The sequence below is a fragment of the Lineus longissimus genome, chromosome 14 (assembly GCF_910592395.1).
Source record: "Lineus longissimus chromosome 14, tnLinLong1.2, whole genome shotgun sequence".
NCBI lineage: Eukaryota > Metazoa > Nemertea > Pilidiophora > Heteronemertea > Lineidae > Lineus > Lineus longissimus.
The window spans coordinates 11,190,060-11,216,257 of record NC_088321.1 but is presented as its reverse complement, the minus strand read 5'-3'; the positions used below and the strand labels follow the sequence as shown (position 1 = coordinate 11,216,257).

Genomic DNA, 26,198 nt, shown 5'->3' with positions numbered 1-26,198 from the left:
TTCTGAATCAGACATATCGCATTGAGGCTTTTAATACAAACATGCATGAATCTTAGTTGCTATAGTTAGATGAAATCCTGAATGATAGTTGTTGTTGTTGTTAATACTGAGGTCATCTGTATTCACCATTTTGACATCTAAATTCCAATACAATAGCCGATGCGTGTATTAACATCTTTAACAACAAATCCATGCACCACACATGCGTGTTGTTGTATAGTCCTGTGGCATGGTCAGTGCACATAATTATGGAAAACGATGCTCAGAATGGCATTCAACACGGTCTCCATTGAAAGACATTTTCAGCTTTTTCATTTGATAGCGGAAAATATGGGTAAGATTCGGTAGTGCCAGGCCGCCTGTGCAGTTCAGCAAGCGAGTCAGTTCTCTCCATTATCTGGGTTCAAGGACTGGTTTTCCCACAGCGTGTAAATCAAAATACGGATGGGTTTCAAGGACATTATGTCTGTCAAAATCATTCTTCTCAGAAACTGAATAGCGTCTTAGTCTCCATTATAATATATAATCTGGTCTGAGTTGTCTGTCCCCCTATCCGACTGTTTATGTCATCGGAAAGATCATGACTGATTTCCTGCCTAATCTCATGATTAAAATTGGATTAAAAGAGATTGAAATTGCTTCGTTGATAGTGATCGATTACTTTTAATACAGGTAATGTTATGGGGTGAGCCATTTTGAAAGATCACTTTCGTCGTTATACGACGTGTTAACCCGTTCTTTAGTGAATATATTCCTTTTGAAGATTTACGAAAGGTCAGCTCCAGTGTGACCACAATATTTTGAACTTCTAATGCGATTAGATTGAGATGACAGTGTAATGTCTTGTTAGCGATACCTTCATGAAGTCCGGGAAACTTAACGCGGCACTATCAAAGTTTACGCAAATTATTACATTGACATATTTTGTTGCATTTTTGGTATTATCTGCGGGATCCCTATATATTTCAAGTCGGCCTGCCTGTGCGCTGTTCCAGGCCCTATTACGGAGGCTTACGTGTAGTTTATGAGGGCAATTCAAATGAGAAAACTAGGAGATATAATGGTCACAGCACATATAATAGGCAGACACACGCAGAGTTCGAAATCAGGTCACGTTTCACTTGAAGAAATGGCTAGCTATTTTTGTTATCTATAAACATGACAAGATAATGCTCAATGACCAAGATGTCGTCGATGTCGGCCAAATTGAAATATCTATGATCTCTTCTCCCCATTCAAACATTCCCACATTATTGCTTTTTCGTGGTATGCAAAAATATACGTTCATGTAACTACAGTAGAACCTCTCTATTAAGGACACCCTTGGGACTGGGAAGTGCTGTCCTTAATAGAGAGGTGTCCTGATTGGAGAGGTCAAACTGAATGGAAACAACCAATTTGGGACCAAAACTAGTGTCCTTAATTGAGAGGTGTCCGCTAAGGGAAGTTCCACTGTACTTCCTCCTGTTCCCTGGGCAGTAATGCCTGTAGCTATGAAGCAGAACGTCTATTTTGGTAATGGAATTACATAACAAATCATTGTGTTGCATGGGAAAAAAATTATGCGTGTGATTGATTACAATTTGTCTCAAATTGGGGGTCTTTTGAAGACAATGCCACAGCCACAATGCCTGATAAGCTCATTTTGAATTGGTTCTTATATTAATATCGCCGCCATAAAGCCAAAATATAGGCCGACATACATGTACAATCATCATTGTTCAACATATATCAACGACTTCGTTTTACATCAATAATAGTAAGGACATTGTTAATAAACATAGGTCCATTAAACCAAAATTGTTGCCACAAAGAGATTCGAAGCGAGTTGAAAATAACACTATGGTTGGCTTGTAGTGGAGGTGGACCCAATTGTACGCGTATTGTACAGTCCTTTTGAAAATCTGCTTAACAATTCTGAACCAAGGGTTAACTTCCCGATCACTCTTGTATCGGTCACGATGTTGGGCAGTTATAATAATGGATAGCAGATGATAATAGACTGTAAACTCCTCGTAGTCAAATTACAAGATTAGAGATAAGTCCACGCACTGTTTTGTTCGGTAATGCATTGAGTGATACTCTAGATTCACCGCTATAATACAGTTTATATTTTATTATTCAAGGTGGCATGAGGGCCGTTCGATGCCGTTCATGCTGTTCATCGTGTTTACTAGGCAGGTTTCGCACGCCTTACGAAGAGCAACGAACGATCAAATACGACTGATGTAAATAAACTTCCCCCTACCCCTCGTTCAACTACACGTACGTAGGCATATAGAGGGTGATTTACGAGTGTCGCATAAATGAATTAGCACAGGTCTATGATGGCAAAACAGACCTTCGTAGTTCGTACTTCGTTCTTCGTCGGGTTGCGAAACATGCCTTATGTAGAAGGGGTTGGCGACACGCTGTTGCCTGATGGTGATGACGTCATGTCCCGGTTTGTCCTCTGTGGTGATTGATACACATGTAGGCCTAGTTATTATTGTAGCGGTCTCATGATGGTGAATCTAGAGTATTCAAAACAACTCAACCTTGAGTATTATATGACTTGGCAAGCATGATGTTGACGTTCATGCAGAAATATGATGTTAGGCCTATGTGGTGTCATCGTGACCTTTATAGAGATGTTCCACTATACATAACTGCAGTAAAACGTTCTTAGTACACAAATCCAGATTAGTAACGCCAATAAGCTACATCGTGCAAAAGGAAAATGCACACTAACTTTCCAAAGACCTCGGTGAAATTAGCCGACATCCATCACTCCTATCATTAGTCATGGAACTCTCTCAGACAAGCATGTTCAGCTGCAAGTGAGGTCCTCACCTGTGGGCGATATCGTTGCTGATAATTGTGCCATACACTAATATCAACCAAATTCATTATCTGCCTCATCCGCCCTAAAACCTCAGTCTAAAAATACACGAGTCTGATACGAGCGTCTCAGATTCAAGTAGCCTGTCATATAAAATGATAAGCCCGCTCAATGCAATCTGACTTGATCTACATATACCTAACGCTGTCACTTTTTTATGTCGCTTAACACATGTCACTCATCACATGAAGAACGAACAAATGCTCGTGACAAGTGACACGTTACACGTTACAAATGGCTTCATCAACATCATGCAAACCAGGCCAAATGGTTATGTCCCGTATTATACAATGAATACAAGCGTATCCAGTTTATGATAAGCCTCATCACCACCGCAACTCTACCCTGAGTGTTTTTACTCCAGCGTGAAGAGTCTCGTGCATGCTCTTGACATCTGACTTCATGATGTTCCAGATAGATAAAAGGGTTCATACAGGAAAGTAAGGTATGATGGGAATGCACAACAGCATTATGTAGACTAGCATATACCCATGGAGCGGGCAAAGTTGAAATGTAATATACATTAGTTAAATGGACACGATGATTGAACTACATTAAATTTCTAACGTTACTGAAGTTTTATTAAAGGTTAAACACGAAATGAACTGCATTTAGGGACTTATTGTTGCTATCTACATGCAACCCCCAATAGATTGATTGGAGTACGCTATTTTGCACAATGCATTGAGACCAGTGACAGCAGGTCCTGTTCCAAATAAGGGCCTCACATATTAGGCATATCACCTACCCACTCCCGTACCCAATGCCACTGTCGGACCAAAGCCAGGCGCATGAAGAGATGCAGAACGCAATTCAAACTGACAACATCAATCAGTAAAGAATAAATCAAAGAGCAAGCGCTGGCCACTGTACATATTTTGTCCATCCTGGCATAACTGCTTATTGATACCCTGACTGCATGTTCCGGTAGGCCACCCTGCAGAATTTGCCTTATCACTCCGGTCAGTGTTTCTCGAATAGAACTAAAATAGAATAGGCTAATCATTAATCTCCCTGCTAATACCCTGCACCATGGACCAGGTTGTATAGCACTACATAGGTGCTGGAAGCTAATATTGATGTGGCAGGGAGAATATGCGTGAAGTTTGTGTATGCTTTTGAGAATGAGCGGAGCTCTCCAGTCGACGTGCTCTCTGAAAAGTTGTTGTTTATTCCAAAACCACCAAGATATTCGACGTATGACACCCTCAGTGACACTCTTACTTATGATCCAGACCTACGAAGCCAAAAGTTGCAAGAATTCGACGCATTTCCGAGGCCCAATTTTGAAACAAAAATCGCCTCCTATTTAGCGGCCACAACGCGCATTATAGTATAGATGCCTAGGCCTATCGAAGACTCGTTAAAGGAAACCTGTAGCGAAATACTCCCAGAAATATGAAGTTTTAAACGGCCTAGTAAAAACTAAAGGCGGGAAGAAGTCTTCATTCATAATCCGAGCAGTTTCACATAAGTGAGTTTTCGCAAATACCCCGAAACGCGAACGCCAACGCCTGTCCCATTGTTCGACATGAATTACCGTTCGACATATGGTCATGCTTTGGACTTGCCCGTCGTCGCCTGAGAACAAAGAAATCCAAGGTGTTCGTGGGGGGGGGGGGGGGCTAGATATCATTTTTATAAAGCAACTTGTCGTCCCTGCTTAACCATGTTAACCGGGCGCTTTATCTAGCCTATTTGGCCTATCTTGTGATCAAATTATGAACATTATATATAACGTACCGAAGGCTAAATCAAAACACACATATGTAGCATATGCTGTATGTATCTGAATGTGAAGGAAATTCTTTACTTAGTTAAAAGATTAAAGATAAACTAATTACTATAATTAACGTCCTAGGGCATTTGACTTCAGTTGCTAATTGGCTGAAATTGAGCAGTGTAATAGTGGTATTTAGGATATAATTATCTAGCCTGGGTAGAGTTTCAGATACGTCGTGTGGCTCAGTCCAACACAGCGGCATTGGTTAAGCGCCACAAACGAGCGATTTAAATCGCGCCGATCTGCGATGCAAAAAAAATTGCTCGTTCGAGATGGCATTCAAGATGCTTGTATAGACAAGAATCGGTCTTACACCGTAGCAGTTATCATCGCAGGTCGCAGCGACAGATATCGCATGTGTGCGCTGCGATGTACATGATATTGCTCACTGACAGTATTCCAACCGTACTTTTCTGGAGAGGGGAGCTAATGTTGTTGGCGGGAAAACTGCTGGTCGCCTGATGCGCAGGCGACTCTAATGATGATGACCGCTGGCGTAGTGGATGCTTATGATAGAAATATGACGTCCCTGTTCATATTGGCGCCTGACATCTCACAAATTAGTTAAATTACGTTGTATAACGACGACTTATCTAATTTTACCTTGACACTTCTAAAGTCCCTCATGCATTCTTGCTCGTCAATTCTAAACACTGACAACATATACTAGGTTTTTACCTCCTGTGTGTGATAAACCGAGGCTTATAAATAAAGCCAGCTTTGAAAAGACGTCCACATTATTTAATGCAGTTGCCAGTTTGGGGCGTGTATTTCTAAGTCCCCAAACCCAATATAGCGAAGTTCCGATGGCTCGAAGACAAATATTTGTTTTCCTGCATGTAATCTGTTCGATAACAAAAACGTGTCGTGAGTTATGTAGAAACTCACTACTCTCCTAAAAACATTGTGACCACCAGGGTTGAGCATCTTACCAAGATTTATATGATGGAGTTTAAGACCATGATGTTCTGGATGCTTGGCCCTCGGAGATAGCACTACACAACGCATATCCAGTTTCATACCTGAATTTATTGAATAATCTAGTCGATAAAGTTGCATAGCAATAAAAAAACTATTGATATGTTTCTGAAGTAATCTTCGTTACTTCTAGTCTGGCTAGTCCGTCATGTTAGCGTGCCGGGACCAGTAACTCCGTGTAACGCTACAACAAATATCGCCGGCGTCAGGCGCCTGATTACACAGCAGATTAGCCAGAAAATCAATTTGGTTAGATATTGTTTCAACATGAATGAATAGTGTGCGTCGCAAGAAACACAACTTCTATAATCATTGGCTTGACCATTTCAGCTTAAATTGATCAGGAACACTGAATCATGTGTATAATTTACGCACACAAAAATGCATGATGGAATTCATTCTCAGGTCGATCCCAAATTAAAATGACCAATAACACCAATACATTCACACATATATGCTAGACACATAATGTACAAAAGACTCGACCAAATCTGATAAAACTAAGTCGCATGGAAACCCGACGTTATCTTGAGCGCTCATGCAAGTACATTTTGCCCTGTTGTACAGGCGATGATTGAGCATTCATTGTTGAAACCAAAGTCTAGATCGACGTATCAATTTACCTTGGGATTGCTGTTACGTAACAGTGTCAATATTGCAGTGCATTATCGAAGTAAAGTAATGATTACGTAGTGCATGATGGAATGCTTTAGTAGGAAACCACACGCCGTGCCTGATCCATTCAGTCCGGTGTAGGAGATCATCTTGCACTCGTCTTTTCGCTGGATACATTTTGGCATCTTGTTTTGGGGATTTTGTAATTATCGACGATTTCGGGAACTTCGTTTTCCGATTTTTAGTTTGTCACTGTTTAGGCTTGTAGGCCTTTGAGGTTTGATGGTTCTTATATCGTAGGCTTTGTTTGTGGTGACCACAGTTTAACCGAGCGGATCTCAGGCTGTGTGGCAGGTACTGTACAATAACGCAAAATTTCATTTGAAAAGGTGCGAGAGAAAAACTTTTGATTGAAATCACGACCAAAAGGGGAACTGTCTACCAATTGTTTTTCCTTTGGGCCCTGCGGACAACCATTGCGCTCGTCGTGGCACAGGTCACGGCAGAACTGGAACTGATCAACCAGGTTTTTAATTAACGACACATACAGATTAGTAGATTGAATGTGCTAACTCTTCAGTCACACGTTTCAGAATAGGCAGTATTCAACTCGTATTTGAGTTTCTGAATCGGGTCGAACACGATATCTCTTCGGTGCTGTTCAAAAGCTTCCCACATATTGTTATTAAGGCTTATTGCATAATACACATTTCAGACAATCAGATGCTCATGTAAACATTCTGGATTAGCATTAGGATTTTCATTCAGTTGGATTATAATGATCGGTGTAGTTTGCTCAAATCAATGGAATGGATTTCATATCAAATGCTCATTAAAACTTATTCTAAAGAGCAGATCCGAAATTTGAGTGTAACCTTGAATAGCAATTTGACAGTATCAGTTACTTGTGAATACATTTGGCATTGACTGACTTAAAGGTACCACCGGTCTCATACATGTTTGTTGATCTTTATTAAGCTAGAACGCACTTGGATCGTATTTCTTGTCAAGCACCATTTGTTCCACAGCGCACACCGTAACACTATTTAGCAGTCATCGCTATCAGGAAGAAAGAAAGGTCTCATATTAGTAGAAGGCAGGAGCGGATGATTTTAAAAATCAACGACAAAAGAACGTCCACTCCAACGGCTTGAGTGGAATTTGTAGAAATATCACGACAACGAGAACAATCATATCAAAATGGGCTCAATGATCCTATGCAGACGGACATTTCTTTCAATTCTTCTTACAACACTATTCTATATTTTGGTTTCGTCGAAAGATCTGAAATCGGTGAAGTTGGGACTGATTTTACCTTTTAGAGGGAATTACTCATGGTCTAAGCCAAATACGGGCCCGGCAATAGACATAGCAATACAAACAATCAATGCAAATCAATCCTTATTGCCAGATCATGAGCTTATGCTGACATGGGGCGACTCAAAATGCTCAGGAACTTTTGGCCCACTAGCAGCGGTAGACATGTACGTACAGAAATCAGCCCATGTATTTTTAGGGCCCTGTTGTGACTATTCTGTCGCACCCGTAGCGCGCTTTTCACCATATTGGAATATACCGATCATCAGTGCTGCTGCCCTGGTGGTAGCTTTCGATGACAAACACGTATATAAATTACTGACACGTATTTCCGGCTCATATGAGAAGGCTGCCGAGTTTATACTCGCTGTTTTATCAAAGTGGAATTGGGAACACATAGCGATGCTGTATTATAACCACCGGCCTAGGGATAAAGCCACAGAAGGCCATACATCATGCTATTTCGAAATGGAGGCTGTATTTTTGAAATTGACAAGAAGGAATACAACAAAATTCGAAGTGTGGCATAAGGAATTTGATTCTGCTCATATTACGGATAACTCGGAATATAGGGAACTCTTAGAAGAAGCGTCTTTGCACAGTCGAGGTGAGTACAGTCCGGTTCAGTTTTAAATCAGACTGTGTTTTTGTTTTGTTCTTTGGAGGGGGGGGGGTTAGTCGCAATAAAAAATATCTTGTAAACGCTCGTAAATCATACTGAAGTATCAAAGGCTCATGCGGTTAAAGCTGAACTGCATGCACAAAACCAGAGCACCCCATGCGGCAATAGTAAGAAATTCAAACGATCGAAAGGTCCCTCTGAATACGTGCTGAAACATGATAGACCTCCAATGCTTCGATGCGCTTGATTTCACAAACCAGCAAGCAACAGGACGAAGCGGACAGTCTCGGAGAATTATGGAAGAGAAAAAAAATCAAAATCTTCTCCAGCGATTCGAACCAGGGAACTCGGGCTCAGAATACGAACGCTCTAACCGTCTGAGCTTGGGGGGGGGGGCTTTCTTGTGAGCTGCTACCAGAAAATACACCTTATATGAATGGCGATTATGCTTTATTTTTGAGAGATGAAACAGAAATGTTCACAAGTACATGTCATAGAAGAAGATACCAAGACAAAGGTGAACATTGCTAAGAGAAAACGTAGACTCCGCATACACAATCACGCACAGCAAAGAAAAAATGACTTTCTTCCTGTAGTTGCCCACTGGAAGCCGCTCAAAGATGTTGAACAAAGATTACACACAAATGTTTGAACATTCTATAAAGGCGTATAAAACGACAGGCATTTCAAGCAGCCTAGTGGCCTTGAGGATAAGAGTGTTGGCAAATAAAACCAGAGGTCTCGAGTTCGAGCCCGATGAGAGGACCTTTTTATTTTTTTTCCTTCCAGAATTCTCTGCGAAGGTCCGCATCGTCCCGCGGCTTGCTGGTTTGTGAAATCAAGCGCATCGAAGCATTGGAGGTCTATCATGTTTCAGGCCGTATTCAGAAGGGCCTTTCGGTCGTTTGAATGTCTTACTCTTGTCGCATGGGGTGCTCTGGTTTTGTGCATGTAGTTCAGCTTTAAGGTATAATTCAGGTATAATTCACTTAGGCCAGGTTTGAATCTTATATTTCAGTTTGAAATTAACGTATACAGTTTGACTGTCATTATGACATTTGACTATCAATTCTATTGATTTGTTTATTCGTACACGTACTGAGTACAATTGAAAAAACAGGTCGTTGAATTTCGTGCAGCGTGCGTATAAATACATGTTGGTGCGATGTGAAAAAGCACAATATGGTGCAAAGATTACATTATATTTTGTTATGAGCTGGCCAGCCAGGTAATCACATCTTTTGTTTCATTTTTTTCGAATATCCTATAATCTCCTCTATCCCTCGTCATTACTATCTCAATCCGGTTCAACACCAAATGATGAATTGACCATGTTCAGCTTTAAAAACAGCCTTCCTTTAACTCATCTAAGCCAGCCAATGAATGTCTTTTAGATTTTCAGCATATTACTTTAGCATTATACACAGCAGATTTCTGTATTGTTGCTGTTCTTTTTGTTTTTTTTATTTGTCGAGACATTTACGTGGTATATGCAAAGGGAATGGAAGTCTATCACGTCCGCGTGCCTGAGTTATGCTTCCGCATGTATCATATGTTAATGACTTGTTTTTCACTTTTGGAGGTCTATTTAAAAGTATCTATGCTTTAAGTAACTGTACACAGTGCCGCCTGTTCCCATATTTTCATACCTTGTTTTTCACTTTTTATCAGAGTCTTCACCACTACTAAATAGCGAATTGATCACAGCCTCTACCGAACGCACACACCGATTCGATACATCCTTTGTAATTCGCAAGCCTTTAGACAAAATGAAGTTACCATAACAACTCTTCAGCGGCATATCTAAATATAAAACACGTAACTCGCAGATTAATTTTTCCGATGAAGAGGTTCGCTAATTCTTAACCTCCATACCCGCCGCAAGAACTTCTCATTACGCACTTCCTATATACTACTGGAGGTATATTAGGGACACAGACCGCATATAATACCGGAACACCCCTACACAAGTCATTCAGCTTCGTCTTACAGGAACGACCTGTATAATACCGTTCGCTCACAAGTGTATTTTCCATCGTCGGTACACGAATCACACAATTGTGATATATCTTTCGTAATTTGCCACAATGAAACTGTTCGTATCTGTACTATTGCGATAATATACAGCCTGAGTTCAGGCACCTATCATGTTGCCTTGCCTACTTAAAAAACTTTGGCAATATTCTTATACAAATCCTATACACGCAAACAACTGACAGAAACAAACTGCCCGGATACAAATTCCTTAAAGGGACAACTTGCGCATGCGATTTATGTAACCATGCAGTAGCATGACACCCCTGCTCGCCACTATCCACCGCTACGTGTAGCAGCACTCTGAAGCTGATAAACAGGGTGTTTCACAAAAAAGGAAATCGAAATTAATTTGTTAATTTCCTGGACATGGGAAAATATTTTGGAAATTGGCAACATTTATGACACCAAGAAATCCAATTTACTGTCACAGATGACTAAACACGAAACAGTTCAATCAACCATGGAAGAACTGGTCTTGCACCAGATAGACGTTTTGGTAATAAACTTTGTCTCCCCAGTGCAGGGCTTTTGTTGGGAATACAAATTATGCAATCCTTTGTTGGAAAGGTTGCCCTTTTTCTCAGGCTAGCAAAATGCGACTTACAACTGAGCAGCGTGTTTGAGGTAGAAGAGTGGTTGAGGACTGGAAGTCTCCAGCAAGTAGCAGATGCATTGTTGCGATCAATCGTGTGATTAAATGGCCACCAAGGTCCCATGACCTCATCCCCTGTGGGTTTTTTTTGTGGGGACATCTTGCGAACCAAGTTAACAAGTCGCCTCCGCAAGATATCAATGACCACTACGTGCCAGAATCGTCGCTGCAACGTAATCAGGAATGCAGTGAGAGGAATGAGAACCAGAGCTGACGTTTGTATTGAGAGGATTGAGGGGCATGTCGAAGGACACCAGAGTTAGGTTGAGACAGGAATCAGCACCCATATGTGAAATAATTGAATATAAATTTTGCTACAGACACACTGGTCTTTCTTTTTTGTCGGAGTTCCGCTGCGGTAAAGTTGGTGCAAGACCAGTTCTGACATGGTTGATTGAACTGCTTTGTTCTCGGTCATCTTTGACAGTAAATTGAATTCCATGGTGTCATAAGAAAGATGACATCATTAGGTAATAAATGGTGGTTGCCAATTTCCAAAATATTTAACCATGTCCAGGAAATTAACAAATTGATATCGGTTTCCTATTTTCTGAAACAATGCTTTTCGCAGGAGTTATAGTCGGCTTTGGACATGGTTTGTGAATTTCCAGTAAGCTTACTTGTGCACTAATAATTGCAGTTGCACTTCAGGAAGTCTTCATTTAACAATACTTTCTGAAGAAGTCACGGGTATCTCGAAGCCATTTTTCGTATGGAAACCTAATGTCTTGTATATGTCATGCCTGCTTGTCCCTTTTAACAATGACTATTCTGATATTGAAATGAATGTGATATTTTGATGAACCATGATGACGATGATATACAAATGGGCACCATCAGAAGGAAATATTGCTCTCTGAGAGCTCTCCAGAAATCATCCACGTCAATAGGTCTTCGACACAGTTTTCGACGCCGTCGCACCATCTTGCTGCAATTCCTGATGAGCTAGCGTGTTACGGCATCACACCAAGAGTTACTACTCAAACCATCATTTCGTGTACTATTCGGTACATATGTATGCTATAGTAATTAGATTATGAATCATCCATTTAGAAATTATGCTTACCCCAACCTAAATTTTGTCAAAATTGGTGTTGTCTAAAAGTTCTGATTGAGAGCATTTCACAGAATGGTGATGTCAATTGGATACCAAGCAATTAATGAGCCAGCGTGACACGTCGATACATTTAAGATTGCTACTATACCATATGATCATACGTAAATACAAGCAGATTACGAGTTGTCAAATGAACATTTAGCAATTTCAGAACATCTTGACCATGGTTTGATTACGTCAACTGTAACTATTTAAAAGTACTTATCACGAGGTTTCCAACGAATGCTCATGTCGACAGGTTTACTAACGGTGCCGTCAAAAAACGTTGATGGCAAAGCTTTCCAAAGAATGCCCATGTCAATAGGTTAACTTATTGTACCATCAGAAAGCGCAGCTTTAAAGCTCTCTATTAAATCGGCAATGGTACCATCAGAAAGTGCTTCCTGGTAAGTGGGCATGGTGGACAGCTTTATTTCAACGAATAGTCATCAGGTCATGTCAATAAGGCTCATTGATGGCACCATCAGGAAGTGCCAATGGAGAACTACTTTCCAAGTATGGTCATGTCAACAGGTAAAATCATATCCCCCCCCCCCCTCCGTTATCATGATCAATCGATTAATTAGCCAGCTGGACAAGTCATTACATCAAGACAGTGTTGATACCACATCCATCACTCCATTAGTGCCAGGTCATGTACTGCTTGACACTGGGAGAGTGTTCATGCCTCAGTCAATACGCTAGTAATTAGATAATCTAATTGTCATCGTGCGGGATTTACTAGATTAAGTGCATAATGCTTGTCAGCTAGCGTAATTGAGTCCCGTTAACACTTTAACCCTAAACTTGTCTGAAGACCATGGGGCTCATTTGATAGACATTCAGATAGTGTTTTCCATTAGACAATGGGTGATATGAATAAAGACTAGCAAATGCTTTTATCTAAAACTCCATGTACAATTACACTAGGCCTTTCTGTACAAAATTGAAGTAAAAGCATTTGCTATGCTGATCTCTGGAGATCAATTCTAATTCGCGTTTTCTCAATATAAGGCTAGTTGTCATCCTTGCCAGCGTCAACTCCTCAGGTTATATACGACTACACGTAGGTGTGGACAATGTTCGAATCGATATCGGAAAATTGGGTAATTTGATAATATGATTGTGCCCTTATCGGAAATTACCAGCTTTTGATATACATGTATGTTGGTTCTTTTAGTATGCCGTTTTGAACAGTACATTGGAGATCGATTGAAGTGCTTGACTGTTGAGCAAAAACTTGTTTTGAATAAATGATACAATTTAAATTCACCTCTCATTGAGCTATTGCACTTCAGTACCTACGTTGTTTTGTATGAAGTTTATGTGTAGGTTTCATCTCGTTTCTAATTGTTTATCAGATCTAGAAGTAAACAAAAGCGGACATCCATCGCTGTGATGTTCAAGGTTTTAACTTAACGGTAACTCTGTAAAAATGCGATACATTTTTTGACATACTAGACTTTCGCTGAGCACTCAGGATCAAGCGAGTGTACATTTTTATCATTCAACCGAGAATGACTAGAGTTTAGAAAGGATTATTTTCAAAAAGAAAAAAATCAAATTCATCAAAAGGCGACTAGAGGAAGAGCAAGGTTGGGCAGATTAAGTTTCACGAAGTCGTTGAAAGGGGTTCTTTCTGTCGCACAGTAATCAGACTCCGGCTTTGAGCTGGAGATTTTTGTATCAAGGCATTTTCCTCTCAATTCCAGCACACGCTCGTCGCCAGGTCGATGTAGCGTATGTACGTGTAGAGAGCTATGCACTGCCAAACTTACCTGGATGCAACCTTGTCTGGAAATTGCAGAGGGCAGACTGTCTCCAGGGTGACGTTCCGTACGAAATTACACTGGGCAATGTACGTGAAAGTGAACAAACCTCGAGCAGGATCTTGCCGCTTACATCAATAACAATCAAGAACGAACGGGTGGGATATTGAATAAAGCAATGTTTTGTTATTCGCCTTTAGAATGAGATGGATGATTTTACTAGCTGTTATTTAATGTCTTGATTAACAAATTATCCATGCTAATTGTACCGTTCGTTGATCCACGTCGGCATTGTATCGGGATACATTGTTGATCAGTGTAATGCACTGTGTACACTGCAAGCAGCGTCGCTCCGTCATTTGAACAAAAACTGGCTGAAAGTAATTATATTCGGCCCATCGACCCGTGAACAGCTACAATTTGTATTACTATTTACTCTTACATTGTGGTTTGTTTGCCAAATAAAGCTTTTGTGCTGTTTATTTTGGCAAATACTAGAAAATGCACATGTATTATGTTAATGAGTTTAGTACCAAGATCTGCCAAAGGAAATGAATAGACAGAGTGTGGGGGACCGGTGTATATTTCTAGGAACTTCCAAGAAGTTTGCATGCAGCTTCAAAACCTTGAAGGGGGCCTATGGGCTGGAGCAGTGTATTGTCTCTCCGGCGCCACTTATTTCATTTGATATTACCGACTATAATTCCCCGATCTTCATACGGAACTACACCCCGGCCACCACACCATTTCAACCCATGCCCGGCCACTCATTCACCACTCCCCTCATCCACAAACAACAAGCCACGCCCAACTCTTCCGCACCAAACTAAAGCTGGAGACTCCAGAGTCCGCCAAGACTCAACTGACTTTTCTAGGGTGAATCTATATTAACGCTAATGAGGAATGTGATTTACACAATTCAGGCCTCTACTCTAGCTGTCACCTAACGACTACCAACTCTCCCCTTAGCCCCTGCCCCTAGCCCGAATGATTTGTATAAAGAAGATTCTCAGCAAGACCTTTCCAGTAAATGGCCGGCTGTGTCCACATACACGTTTTGATATTTGAATTTTTTTGAAAAATGGTCGCACCAAACCAACTTGACCCTTTATTTTACTTAGTATTGTGAGCAGGCATCATTCATATAATATCAAGCTGCGTAAACGATGTTCCATGGAGTGCCAACTAACCGAGACGCGGCTTTCTTACGAAGAGCTGTGTCATTAGGTTCTGAAATATTCTTGATTATCGACATAATCTTGTGGTTTAGGTGCGAGGCTACACATTTTATACATCGGCTGCAAGAATCAACCACGGCCAGAATCAATGCACTAACCAAATGATACCTCACCACGCCTCACCGATCTCCCTCAACTTTGTACTTGTATACTATATTACTGGTTACATTTGGCATGTACCTGGTGGATTTTGCGTGTGTCAGCTCCATTTGATTGTCTGAGAGCCTTTGATGTTAATGATAAAAGGTAGTGATGTCACTTACTTAATAGACGAAGTCACGCACACCCTGAGATGACAGATGAAGAGGCTGTTATTGTTGGTACAGTCTGTGTCGGAAGCATAACCGGCCCTGTCTGTTTTTCCTAATCATGGAAAATCACTCGGTATGAAAGAATGAAAGATGCAAATTTCCGTTCGTTGCCAAATAGCGGGAAATGGGAAAACACTGGGTTTTTTTGGGTAGTGCGGGGTGCTAATGAATTTTTCCCGCGCGTACAATTGCACGTAACATCTGAAATGGACCTCTTCAGTTGATGGCATTGAAATTTGTCAACACGGGTATCACAATGACTTTGTCCTTGTCTTTAACATTGTAAACTTTTGACCAGCGTAACGAACCTCTGGATCCAATGCCATGGGAGAGAGAAACAGGGCAATGCTTGGGATCTTATTATAGGTGCATTCTGAAATAAGTAATAGGCGGCTTTTTATTGCAGTGTGTTTGTTCTTCTCCTTATTCATCAGTTAACTATTTCTGAACGTGTTCGATGCTGTTCCAATTTTGTTTCAGCTCTTGGGTAGTAGAAAAACGCGTCATTCGTCATTTTCAGAACACGCACGGTCTGGTGCGAAAGTCACTTCCCGCCAGGTGAGTGCACGTCGAGATTCGAGTTCACGTCTGAACCCAGCTATTAAGACGATACGTCATTTCCATTTATCGTCGCAGTTTGGGGGTTCGTCGGAATAAATCGATATCAGCTGTGAGCACCTCGACATCAAGGGGTAGATGCTAGCTCTAGGAAACGCCTTGCTAGTGCATCGTTCCACGTGGATAAAGTCGATGCGCGGAGAGCTAACTCGGGTCAAATCGGAGTCAACGTCAGAAAAGCGCGATGATTCAGTCAGACTTAGAATTTTTTCCTTTTTTTGTGCAATTTGTTGATGGAAACTACTTTTGTTGTTACTTAAATTAATGTAGTTATCTAAATTTACATTTGTAGTTAATTAAATTAATTACTTAAATTAATTTCACTTTATAAATACCTTACTTAATTTCGTTTATGAAAACAGAAGTGAGCTCGGTGAGCGATAACTTTCTCAATATTTTTCCATGACTCAGGCTGCAGTTCGGTTTACCGCATTTTTCATTGACGCACACATAGAAAAGATTAGGAATCATCTTGAATGAGGGATGACTGGGTAGCCGACAGCTGGATAATATTGCCCTTAATAATGCCAATGGTCCTTTAAGTAACATTTCTATTTTCCTTCCAATAAATGCTCAGGTGAAATTAAAGATGATGAGTATGTTATTGTCGAGGTACAGTTGGAAATAGAGGCAGCCATTGTATGTGTACAGTCTGTGTCTAAGGTACATAAGAGACACTTTTTATTTCCTTGCTCATGAAATATAACTTCCTCAAGAGACTGCATGTAATGTAAGTCTCCGACACAGCTCGAAATGGCATGAATGATGAGGTGAATCGTTTTTTGAACGATCTAGCTATTTTGTCAATGCCGATGATGACTATTGTAAGTACAGTTTACTGCTCGATGAAAATGGTGCAAGCCAAGCGATATGAGTCTATTATGTCAGAGAAGCCGAGAAAATGTATTTGCTTCGCTAATGCATGATGACGAATTGATACTGCCAGACATGTCAATTATTGATAAATACACTCACCCGCGGCTACATGTAGAATTAACGAGCCCGATGATTGCTGGCATACAGTCTTCGTCAAAAGTATCCAGTTATGTTTCCCAAACGACTATCCAATACTTAAACGTTTGTTTACAAACATAGGCATCACTGTGTACAATCGTACACTTGTTATGTTACAGGAAACACGAGTCCATTAACCAGCTGCTTCTTTTTATTTAGAGTGGCCAGCCCCACTGGGCAAGGAAAATATCTACCCTCAAGAAGGTTATTTCTCGGCAACATAATAGTATGTGCACTTGTCAATGGACACGTACTTCAATTTACTCAACACGTGTACCTTGTAAACCATTGGCCGTGGTGAATATGTTTTAAGTTCACAATGGTGTACAAAAAGCAATTACCGATGTATGAAAACTTACTTATTTGGAAGGGTGTCTGTAAAACGAGAAATCAAGAAATGAAATCTTGTAAAATGAGATTTGTAAAACGAGAAATGCTTTAGGTAACCAAGTTAGGTATAAAACCTGGATGGGAAAAACGATCTTGGTTGCATCAAAGAATTGCAGAAATTGTTTTAAAGATTAAGTCAGCCTAGTTGGAGTGACTGCCAACTTTTTGTGCTGTGTGAGTGCTTTTGTTGCAGCGAACTTCCTCCCACTTGGCGCTTGACTGTGGTGACTTCACAATAAAGTTTATCATACACCTCAATGCACACTGTAAAATCCCTGCCTACTCATTTTTACCTGAAGTTTTAAGGCCTTGCTTGTTCATGTGCAGTGTTTGTTGTTCGTAATTAGAAAGAGGCTTTACCGTAGCGCATTGACCAGACACACCAGTGTGATAAAACTATGTAGCATTATTCTTAGTGTACACAACAGTATCGCTTAAATTCATATTCAGCACGCGCTTACATCATCAGAATACAATGAATTCAATTTCAAATTTTGAACGAACGAAACTGACCCTTTTAACATTAAACAAGGTTGATTTGCGGAATGGTTTAAAATAGTTCTAACTCCCGGAGGTTGTATCAAGACCTGGCTTTGATTATAGTAAGAATTTCTTTGAGGAATCGTTAGGGACCATCTCAAAGTATACCAAGCAACAAGCGATTCCCCCTAAAGAGACAGAAAAACGTAGTTTCATTGCTTCATAATTATATTTCAGAAAAAAATATTGTCAAACAATGTATGGGCCGGTTAGCGGAGCCTCGGCCATGGCCAATCGATACAAGTAAAATTGAATTACTTATAAAACTGTCTGCCACGTTCGATCCTGGCGATTTTTGGCCTTTTTGCCAGTTATGAAGCCGAAGCATAAGGCGCTCTTACATCGCTCGTTTGCGCCACAGACTAAAGAATTTTTTTCAACATTCTATATGCGCACGGAGCTTAAATCTAGCATGAGTGGCGACAGGTCATGGTTTTCAGCCCCCTCCCCAAGTTGAAACCATTTCATATTTTGTGGCTTAACGGCATTTTGACATTATTTGAGATGGTCCCTAAGACCGAACCCGCGTCAGTCAGGTGGAAACAGAAGGAAGCTTGATGAGAGAAATATCTTTCTCAATTTTTTGCCATGACTGCCGTTTGGTTTACCGCATGTTTTATTGACGCACACATGGAAAAGATTAGGAATCATCTTGAAATGGGCTGAATCTAAGCGATTTAAAAAAAGGTGATATTGTGGTTTTTTGGGAGGGCGGGGGGGGCAACACACCCCACTGCCCTCAACCAAAAAATCAAGATTTCAGCTTCAACGTATAGGACAGACCATGGTACTTACGGGTCTGCAGTTAGCATTGAAGCGATTGATGTCGTGATGCTGCTGTCCACTTCTCCATTCAATGATAGTAGGGCCGAAGACAACACAAAGGCTACATGCAAGTACATGTTCATCTTGACCACATAGGTTTTTGCAACTTATCAAGATATACTGTGAATATATTACAACGTGGTTCAGGATGCTGCATGTATCAAGATTATTTCCCCGTTTCGCCTGGTGGCACAAGTCAACATACACATGATTGACCGATAACACAGGGCATGCACTTGGTGAACGTCTGGTCATCCCTGAAAATAGCGCGGGATAGTCTGACCACTCGAAACTAGGCTATAAATTAGGTTAAATTCCACACATCGCACAGCTAAGTCTATTTCAATGGGCTAATCGAAACAGTGATAGCTCCCTACTACAGCCTCGGTCTCATGAATGTTCGCCTTGTCAGGTTTAATATTTGCAATACATCCTGTGACGCATGGTACTCTCACCGAGGTTGGCATCTCGCGATTTCGCATTCTGCATCTCGCGGTTTATAATAAGCCCATATGAACATTTGACTGGCGGAAATGTAATGTATTACAGCATAGAAAAAAAGCACGATTATGGTGTAACATGTTCCTGGACTCTAATTGGTCAGAGAGGGTTAAAACCACCCAGGATTGGTTAAGTCATGGGCTAGACCATAAATCGATTATCTGCTAGCGACCATAATAAAATGCAATTACAGTATGTCCACTCCGCGGCCAACATAACGCGCTGACCATAGTCAGGCTGGACTTGGATCCATGCGTACTGGTAAACAAAATCCATTGCCTGGGGCAACGTGCACAAGGCATGGCAAAGCTGCCGAGGACTCGTGCGAAGGACTGATTGCGGCTGCGGGATATTGTTTTACTACAGGAGCTGCAGCAAAGGGCTCATTATTATTGTAACTTAGGAATGGACTACCTGAGGTTATAGCTTCGACTGGTATTCCATTCATCCTGGTTATCAGTAGGTAGCATTGCCTTGGTTATATCACTAATTTGCTGGATGTATAGATGTCACCATAATGTGGCTGATTTAGTCATAATGATATGTAAGATACGATTTCGAAGGTACACATGATCACGCATTATTTGGAAGTTCGCAAGATTTCTCAAACACATGCTCCTCCTCGTGGTAATCAGTGTCGGATGTTACGGAATGTATTAGAGAGTTTTGTAACTTATATAATTTTGGTTCATATGCAAAAAATCATGCTTGCTTTTTTTGCTGTTGTTGATTTCCCTCCAGTGATACCGCAATGGTTTTTAGTCGGAACGATATGACTGCATCCGCACAGCATTTTTTTTTTTTTTTTGGGGGGGGGGTAAACATAAATCAGGTTAGTTATTATCATACCAGAAGTTGCCATAATTGCAAACACAACTTGAGTTCTTTAAGAGGCTTGCAGGGTAATAACTGTCTCAGTTTGGGAAAAAAATGAATTCCTTTGAAATTGACATAATGCTCGTCTGAATTATCAGGCAGTAAAAATATCTCATTGACAGATGATCGAGTTAAAGTGAATTGAGCTCGAAACATTTATTTCCCACACCAGCGAATATTTCTGGTAAGGTTTGTTCACCTAAGATATTTTAGAATGGTGTCTGGTAGCTTTCTGATTGCTACGTTTCATTCCAATAGAACCTGCACAGAACCTGCATGAAAACAGAAAGGAATTTTTTGATAGTTTTCGATGAAAATTTACGAAGTTTTATAATTATTCAGTAGTATACATTAAGGTTCAAAAACCAAACCCACACTAAATTATTGATTTACCTAAAAGCTTTCATTCTTCGAAATATATTTTAAAGTCGATGTCCTTTTAAAACCGAATTTTATGAAAGCTTTCACCATCCAAGTAAAACAATATTGTGATATTTTCTTTCCAAAATTTGTGGTACAATTTTAAACATATAATAGACCTACACTGCTGTCTGCTCGATCCTGAGTCTTCAAAACCTTCAAAACACCCTTAAAAGTACCATATAATGTACACGTAGCATCGATCAGCCTGTATCATATCTTCTTTGAAATTTCATTTTTTTAATTTTATTCTTAATAAATGCAATGCGAAAAATATCGGCTTCCACGGTCACTACTTTGTCTCGTATATCTCCAATGCACTATACACCACCATGCCTATCATAAACTTCACAATTGTCACACTTCTTAATTTTGGCGGTTAGCGAAAATTCCAAAAAACGTAAACTTTAACGATCAATGTCTTTGAAGATTGCAGTTTCTTTCTGTTCTCCGCGAATCGAGGCCATTTGCTGAATTCGCAAAAATATAATGCTCGCCAAAAAATGACGTTTTATAGATTAACTATTGAATTATTTAAATGGTATTTTATGAACATCTAAAAATCGCAGGATAATATTTCAGGAAGCAAACCAACATTCCAAACGATAATGATAGACAGGTTTCGCATCCACTACGATGGATCGACGATGTACGACGTGCAAAGGTATGTTGTGTCATCACAGGTCATGCGTGAAACGATGTTATCTCTACAACTCATGGTCTTCCAGCACGAGCAATCAGGAAAGTCTTCAAAAAACGACAAAATGCATTGTTGACATGTATACGCGTACTTTGTACTTTGTCATTCTTCGCTCTTCCCAAGGGTTGCTTAAACTTCCTATTCATAGAATGTTGTATACCAAAGACTTAGAGGCAAATTTATCGATTCAAGGTAGACTCTGAGGTGGATTAGTTTCTGTCGGAAAGTTATTGATGTGAGAAGCGGATACTATACCTTCCGTGTAGTAAACAGATGCTGTTAACCCTTCACCTACCAGGTATGAAAAACGTTGTATAGGCGATAAATACCATTAAAGGGTCCATCTAGACATACATTGAAGCTACAAAAAATGAAAATGAAATGGTTGCATCAGATTGGAGGAGGTAAACAATATCATGTTACAGTTTAGACGTATGACGTAAGGCGCTGTGTGATTGGCTCCATCGTGACATCGGCGCTATATACGACGTTGAATACGGCTGTGCGGAAGCGCCCGCGCACAGCTGAGACCCGTGGTTGCGCTGTGCTACGCGGCGCTTAATATCGAACTGATTTGGTATTATATAAATATGGCTGTACTTTGTGGCGCAAGTTCGAATGATACCAAATAAGGGCTGAGCACTATTTGTATGTGTGCGACTAGCATAAGATAAAGAAACTGGAGCCAATAATACGCCAACAAACCGATGCATTTGGTTTGCTTGGACATGTGGCATTCCCTGGCGAGTCTCGCTGGACATATACATACACAATGCGGCCTACCGGATATTAGAAATGGACTGCTTGTCGAACATTTGTCCTGGCATTTTGCATATGAGATACTAATTTAATGTCGTGCCACGACATCGCACCGAAAGACTTCAACAGGGCTTTGGTTCCCGTCCGACAATGTCCGGAGGTGAACCTGGGTTAGTGCAGACACCAACCTTGTATAGGGTTGGAGACCACTGCAGCGGGAAACTGTCGCAGCTTCCAACTTTCACAGCACAATTGCCGAGCCAATCAATAATGAGTATTGAAATTCACCCAACCTCTGTGAAAATCGTCACGTGCGGTCTGCATTTGCAGTGTCTTCACGCAGTATTAATCATAGCAAACTAGCGGAAGAAGGATATATGACGCTCCTAAGCTTTCTATGGCCATATATATCAATGATATGGCCAGACATACATGACTGGTTATTTACGGTGGACAACTATCAAACATGTTTGACCCAGATCTTAAAGAATATTTGATTGAAAAGATAGTTGACTCGATATACCAATGAACTAAAACAGAAATTGATATCTATATCAGCAAACATAACGCATTTATACAAGAGGGCCATTTTTCGATAATTGGAAATTGGAAAATCGAGGTTGACACATTTACTGTCTGCTTCTGAAGTTCATTCCCTGCCTCTTTAGGCTCAATGGTAGCATCCTTACATCGCTTGAACTTGCATATTATGTGATTGTGTCGGACCGTCCCTGATTAATACACTGGCCTTTAACTCCATGGCACAGAGTAGGCCATTTCATTATCGAAATATAAATTGCGCCTGTTTTCAGCAATAAGTTGAGGTAATGTATGGCGAGTGCATTGTGGCGAATATACTTATTTCCGCCGTTCTTTGAACGATTGAAATTTAAAATTGATTTTAAAAAACAAATTGTATTGATGCCACTGTGTAGACATATATATAAACATATCATAAATACCAAGTTTTGACAGATTCATGCAATGGTATTGTGTATGCTGCATTGTGTATTTTCCTGACCCACATATATAACGAACGACGCACCCCTTAAATTAGCAATACATGCGGTCTGACTCGGATAAATTCATGATTGATATATATTCATAGCCAAAAGTTCAAAATCGTTTTTATGTCACCCAGTCTGATGGATCATAGTCAAAGTGATATACTACCGGCTTTTGGCAAGAGTAAATCAGTCTTAGTAATTTCAATTTCAGACGCTTCTGGTTCGATGCCAATTAATCAAAGTTTAAATCGAAACGTTGCCCTTTGAACTAAGTTGCAAAGACCGCGGGTACTTATAACCTTGGAGTAATGTCTCAGTATGTAGGCCTAATTGGTAAATGATCATAGAAGCTTTCATGAACATTCATCTATGCTGGGAATTGTAAAACAAAGTAGTTTAAACACTTTTGATCACAGCATAGTGAAAATAGTCCAAAAACTTTCGAATCAATCTAGATTCTTTGTCAGCTAGCTAGGAAGGAGCAAGTGTCTTGCCATCACACCCTACGCGATAGGCCTGTCAGAGACAGTAAAATGGGTCTTCAATAGCTAAAGGCGTACAAACCTGTTTCAAACCAACCAACACACTGTGACAGGTTCATGTTGCTCCTAAGGACAAATCTAGGAGGAAGGAGACTGTCAATCCAGAATCTAGATTGATTCGAAAATTTCTGGATTATTTTCACTATTATGCTGTGATCAAAAGTTTTTAAACTTCTTTGGAACATAGAAGATATCAAGGCCTTTGTCGTTTGCATAAAAGGGAAGGCACGGTCGCTTAAAGGAAACCTATAATGAAACGCTTACAAAAATGAGGAGTTGTGAACAGCCCGGTTAAAACCTAAGGTGGAAATAAGCTTCCATTGATAATTTTTCAATTTTTCAATTTTTTGAACTTGCTGTGCATAGATGAACCACTTTTATGTCACAATGTTTCAATCATACGATAAATGCTAAGAAGATATATACATGTAGGTCAACTAGAAATATCAATTAACTTGTTTTTGTCTTGTCGTTTGTTTGTACATTGTTGGTATCAAAATGTATATATGGCGCTGATGCAGACCATAAAGAAGTCTTCTTCAGAATTTTGATAAGACACGTCCGTGAAGAAAAAAAAAATAACCAGTGTGGGATAGAAAAAGAAGACATCATTGCAGCTGTATATTTTTTCAAATTGATCTATGTCTTTTTTATTGGGCCTGTTATCAAATTGATGATAATGTTGGCTTTGCTGATGCGATAATAACATTGAAAATACTGTGTTGACGTGTTTAAACCGGTTGGGGCACGTCAGTTAGGAGACGAAAACATAAAGTATATCTATTGTGCATACGCCCTCACCCGATTTAAAAACTTCGACACAGTATGATCTGCTAACCAAAGTCCATGAGAGTCAATAGGTCCTGCTGTTGTTGGTGGTCGTGGTAGAAACTAGGCCTTGGTCGTTGTAGAAAGTAAGCCTTGAGATTACTGTATTCAAGAGAATATTTTCTTTCTTTGATGTCTCTCTCCAAGACTCGTGACATGACCGGGAAAAGAGGATCATCAATATATGAGGTATCGAAGGTCGTGAGTATATACATGTGAGCCATACTTAATTCGTCACCTCACAGTATAGACAGTCACCATGGGGGGGGGGGGGGGGGGGCATCAAAAAGGACATTTACTATATCGAACAATACACAGCTGAATAGTCATTTCAATAAAAAATACACAAACAGTTCTCACCAACTTGCTACCTTTACAGTTTCATTTTACCATAATCTTGCTCAGATATTTAATAAAGATATGCAACAACACGTACATGTACCATTAAGCCAAGCGCACTCCCCTCTATGCGCCAATTTTGATTTGATTTGAAGGTTCATTTCTGGTACATGGATTGTCACCTCCCAGATATTACCTCAAATGCTGCGCTACGCACACGAATTTGGATTTCATGAAATAGTATGCGTCACAAACAGCTCCTTTTTACCAAAGAGTATTTGCGGGTCGATGAATCATATTATATTTCATAAAGGAATAGATGTCCAATAATCTCGGGTACTATTTAACACTTTATGTCGGATGTAGTTTCAAGAGAAATGTTCATTGATATCGATGCACTAGGTGACATTATTATTACACGAGAGATGCGTGCTGTGAATATACACACATGGCGTTACTATCACTGTCGCAGTCACTGTCTCCGATAATGCATTGATCAAGGATGCCGATGCCTTTGGATACATTCGACACGCTATCACCTAGGCCGTCGATTCATCTGAGTGAATGCACAGGTGACAGTACCATAACTGTGACTCGGTGTAACAATAATAACAATAATGACAGGAGTTGCACTTTTTCAGCTACTGATCTTAAGCGTCTTCAAAGTGACCCTTAAAAGCAACGCTTTCTTTTAATCGACACGAAATTATCGGCATTATCTTCCGCCATACTGCTCCCTTAAATTGGAAAAGCTTTGGCAATGATGAGCATGATTTTATCACGTTCGATCCGATATATTCCCCTAATTCTATCAATCCGATGATCGAGGTCCCTTTTCAGACTTTGGTGCAATTGTAGTCTGTGGTACTGGTAGGCCGTAGAAAAGCCTGTCGTCACTGTATAGTCGACACGCCATGTTTTAAATAAATGAACGAATCAGCTTTTTCGTAGTGGCCGTGTCAGGGTACTTTGACCAAAAGAGGGGGAGATTATTGACTTCCGATACCAACTGTACTTCGATTTTCCCGACTCTCACGCGGAATGTCCTCAGGAACAAGGATAAATATTTCGAGTGACTATCGGGAATCGTTAGCTTTATGAAACATAAGAAGGTTTATTGATCCCGGCAAGATGTTCTTTTTGTTGAACATGTTGAAAAGGCATTTTGATGAAAAACGACTATACGTTTCTGCTTGTATATTGAAATGAAACTCGTACTGTGTTTGACGTATTTTATCATGAGCTTGGTAGGCTGAGCTACTGTTAGAATGACATTAAGACTTTTAATCCATATTAGCGAGTTTCCGCATCGCTTACGATTACGATTACGATTACGATTTGTGTTTGACGTCATCGGTTTTTGGTGCTACGTCATCCCCAGCGAAATCGTCGATGGTACTTTCGTCTCGTTCTTACGAGGATTCCGGCTGATCTTCGTAAGTCGAAAAACGATTACATGGATTAGCGAAAAGCCTATTTTCCACGCTACATATCAAATTCAAGGTGAAATATTCATTGAAGAATACTTTAGAACATATCT

General features: G+C 40.2%; 1 protein-coding gene across 8 annotated transcripts in view; it reads left to right on the top strand.

Annotated features, from left to right (window-relative positions):
- LOC135498977 (atrial natriuretic peptide receptor 1-like) overlaps nt 1-26,198 on the top strand; it is an 813,512-nt gene that overhangs the window by 575,665 nt on the left and 211,649 nt on the right. For 2 of the 8 annotated variants that reach the window (XM_064789564.1, XM_064789562.1), the window contains exon 2: nt 6,973-8,181. The exons of 2 other annotated variants lie outside the window; for them this stretch is intronic. In XM_064789564.1, coding sequence (XP_064645634.1) covers nt 7,458-8,181 — 724 coding nt within the window. In that variant the 5' untranslated portion in view covers nt 6,973-7,457. Of the gene's footprint in view, nt 1-6,646; nt 8,182-26,198 lie in introns of all 8 variants that reach the window. 4 more of the 8 variants (XM_064789561.1, XM_064789560.1, XM_064789563.1 and 1 more) reach the window with 3 other exon arrangements.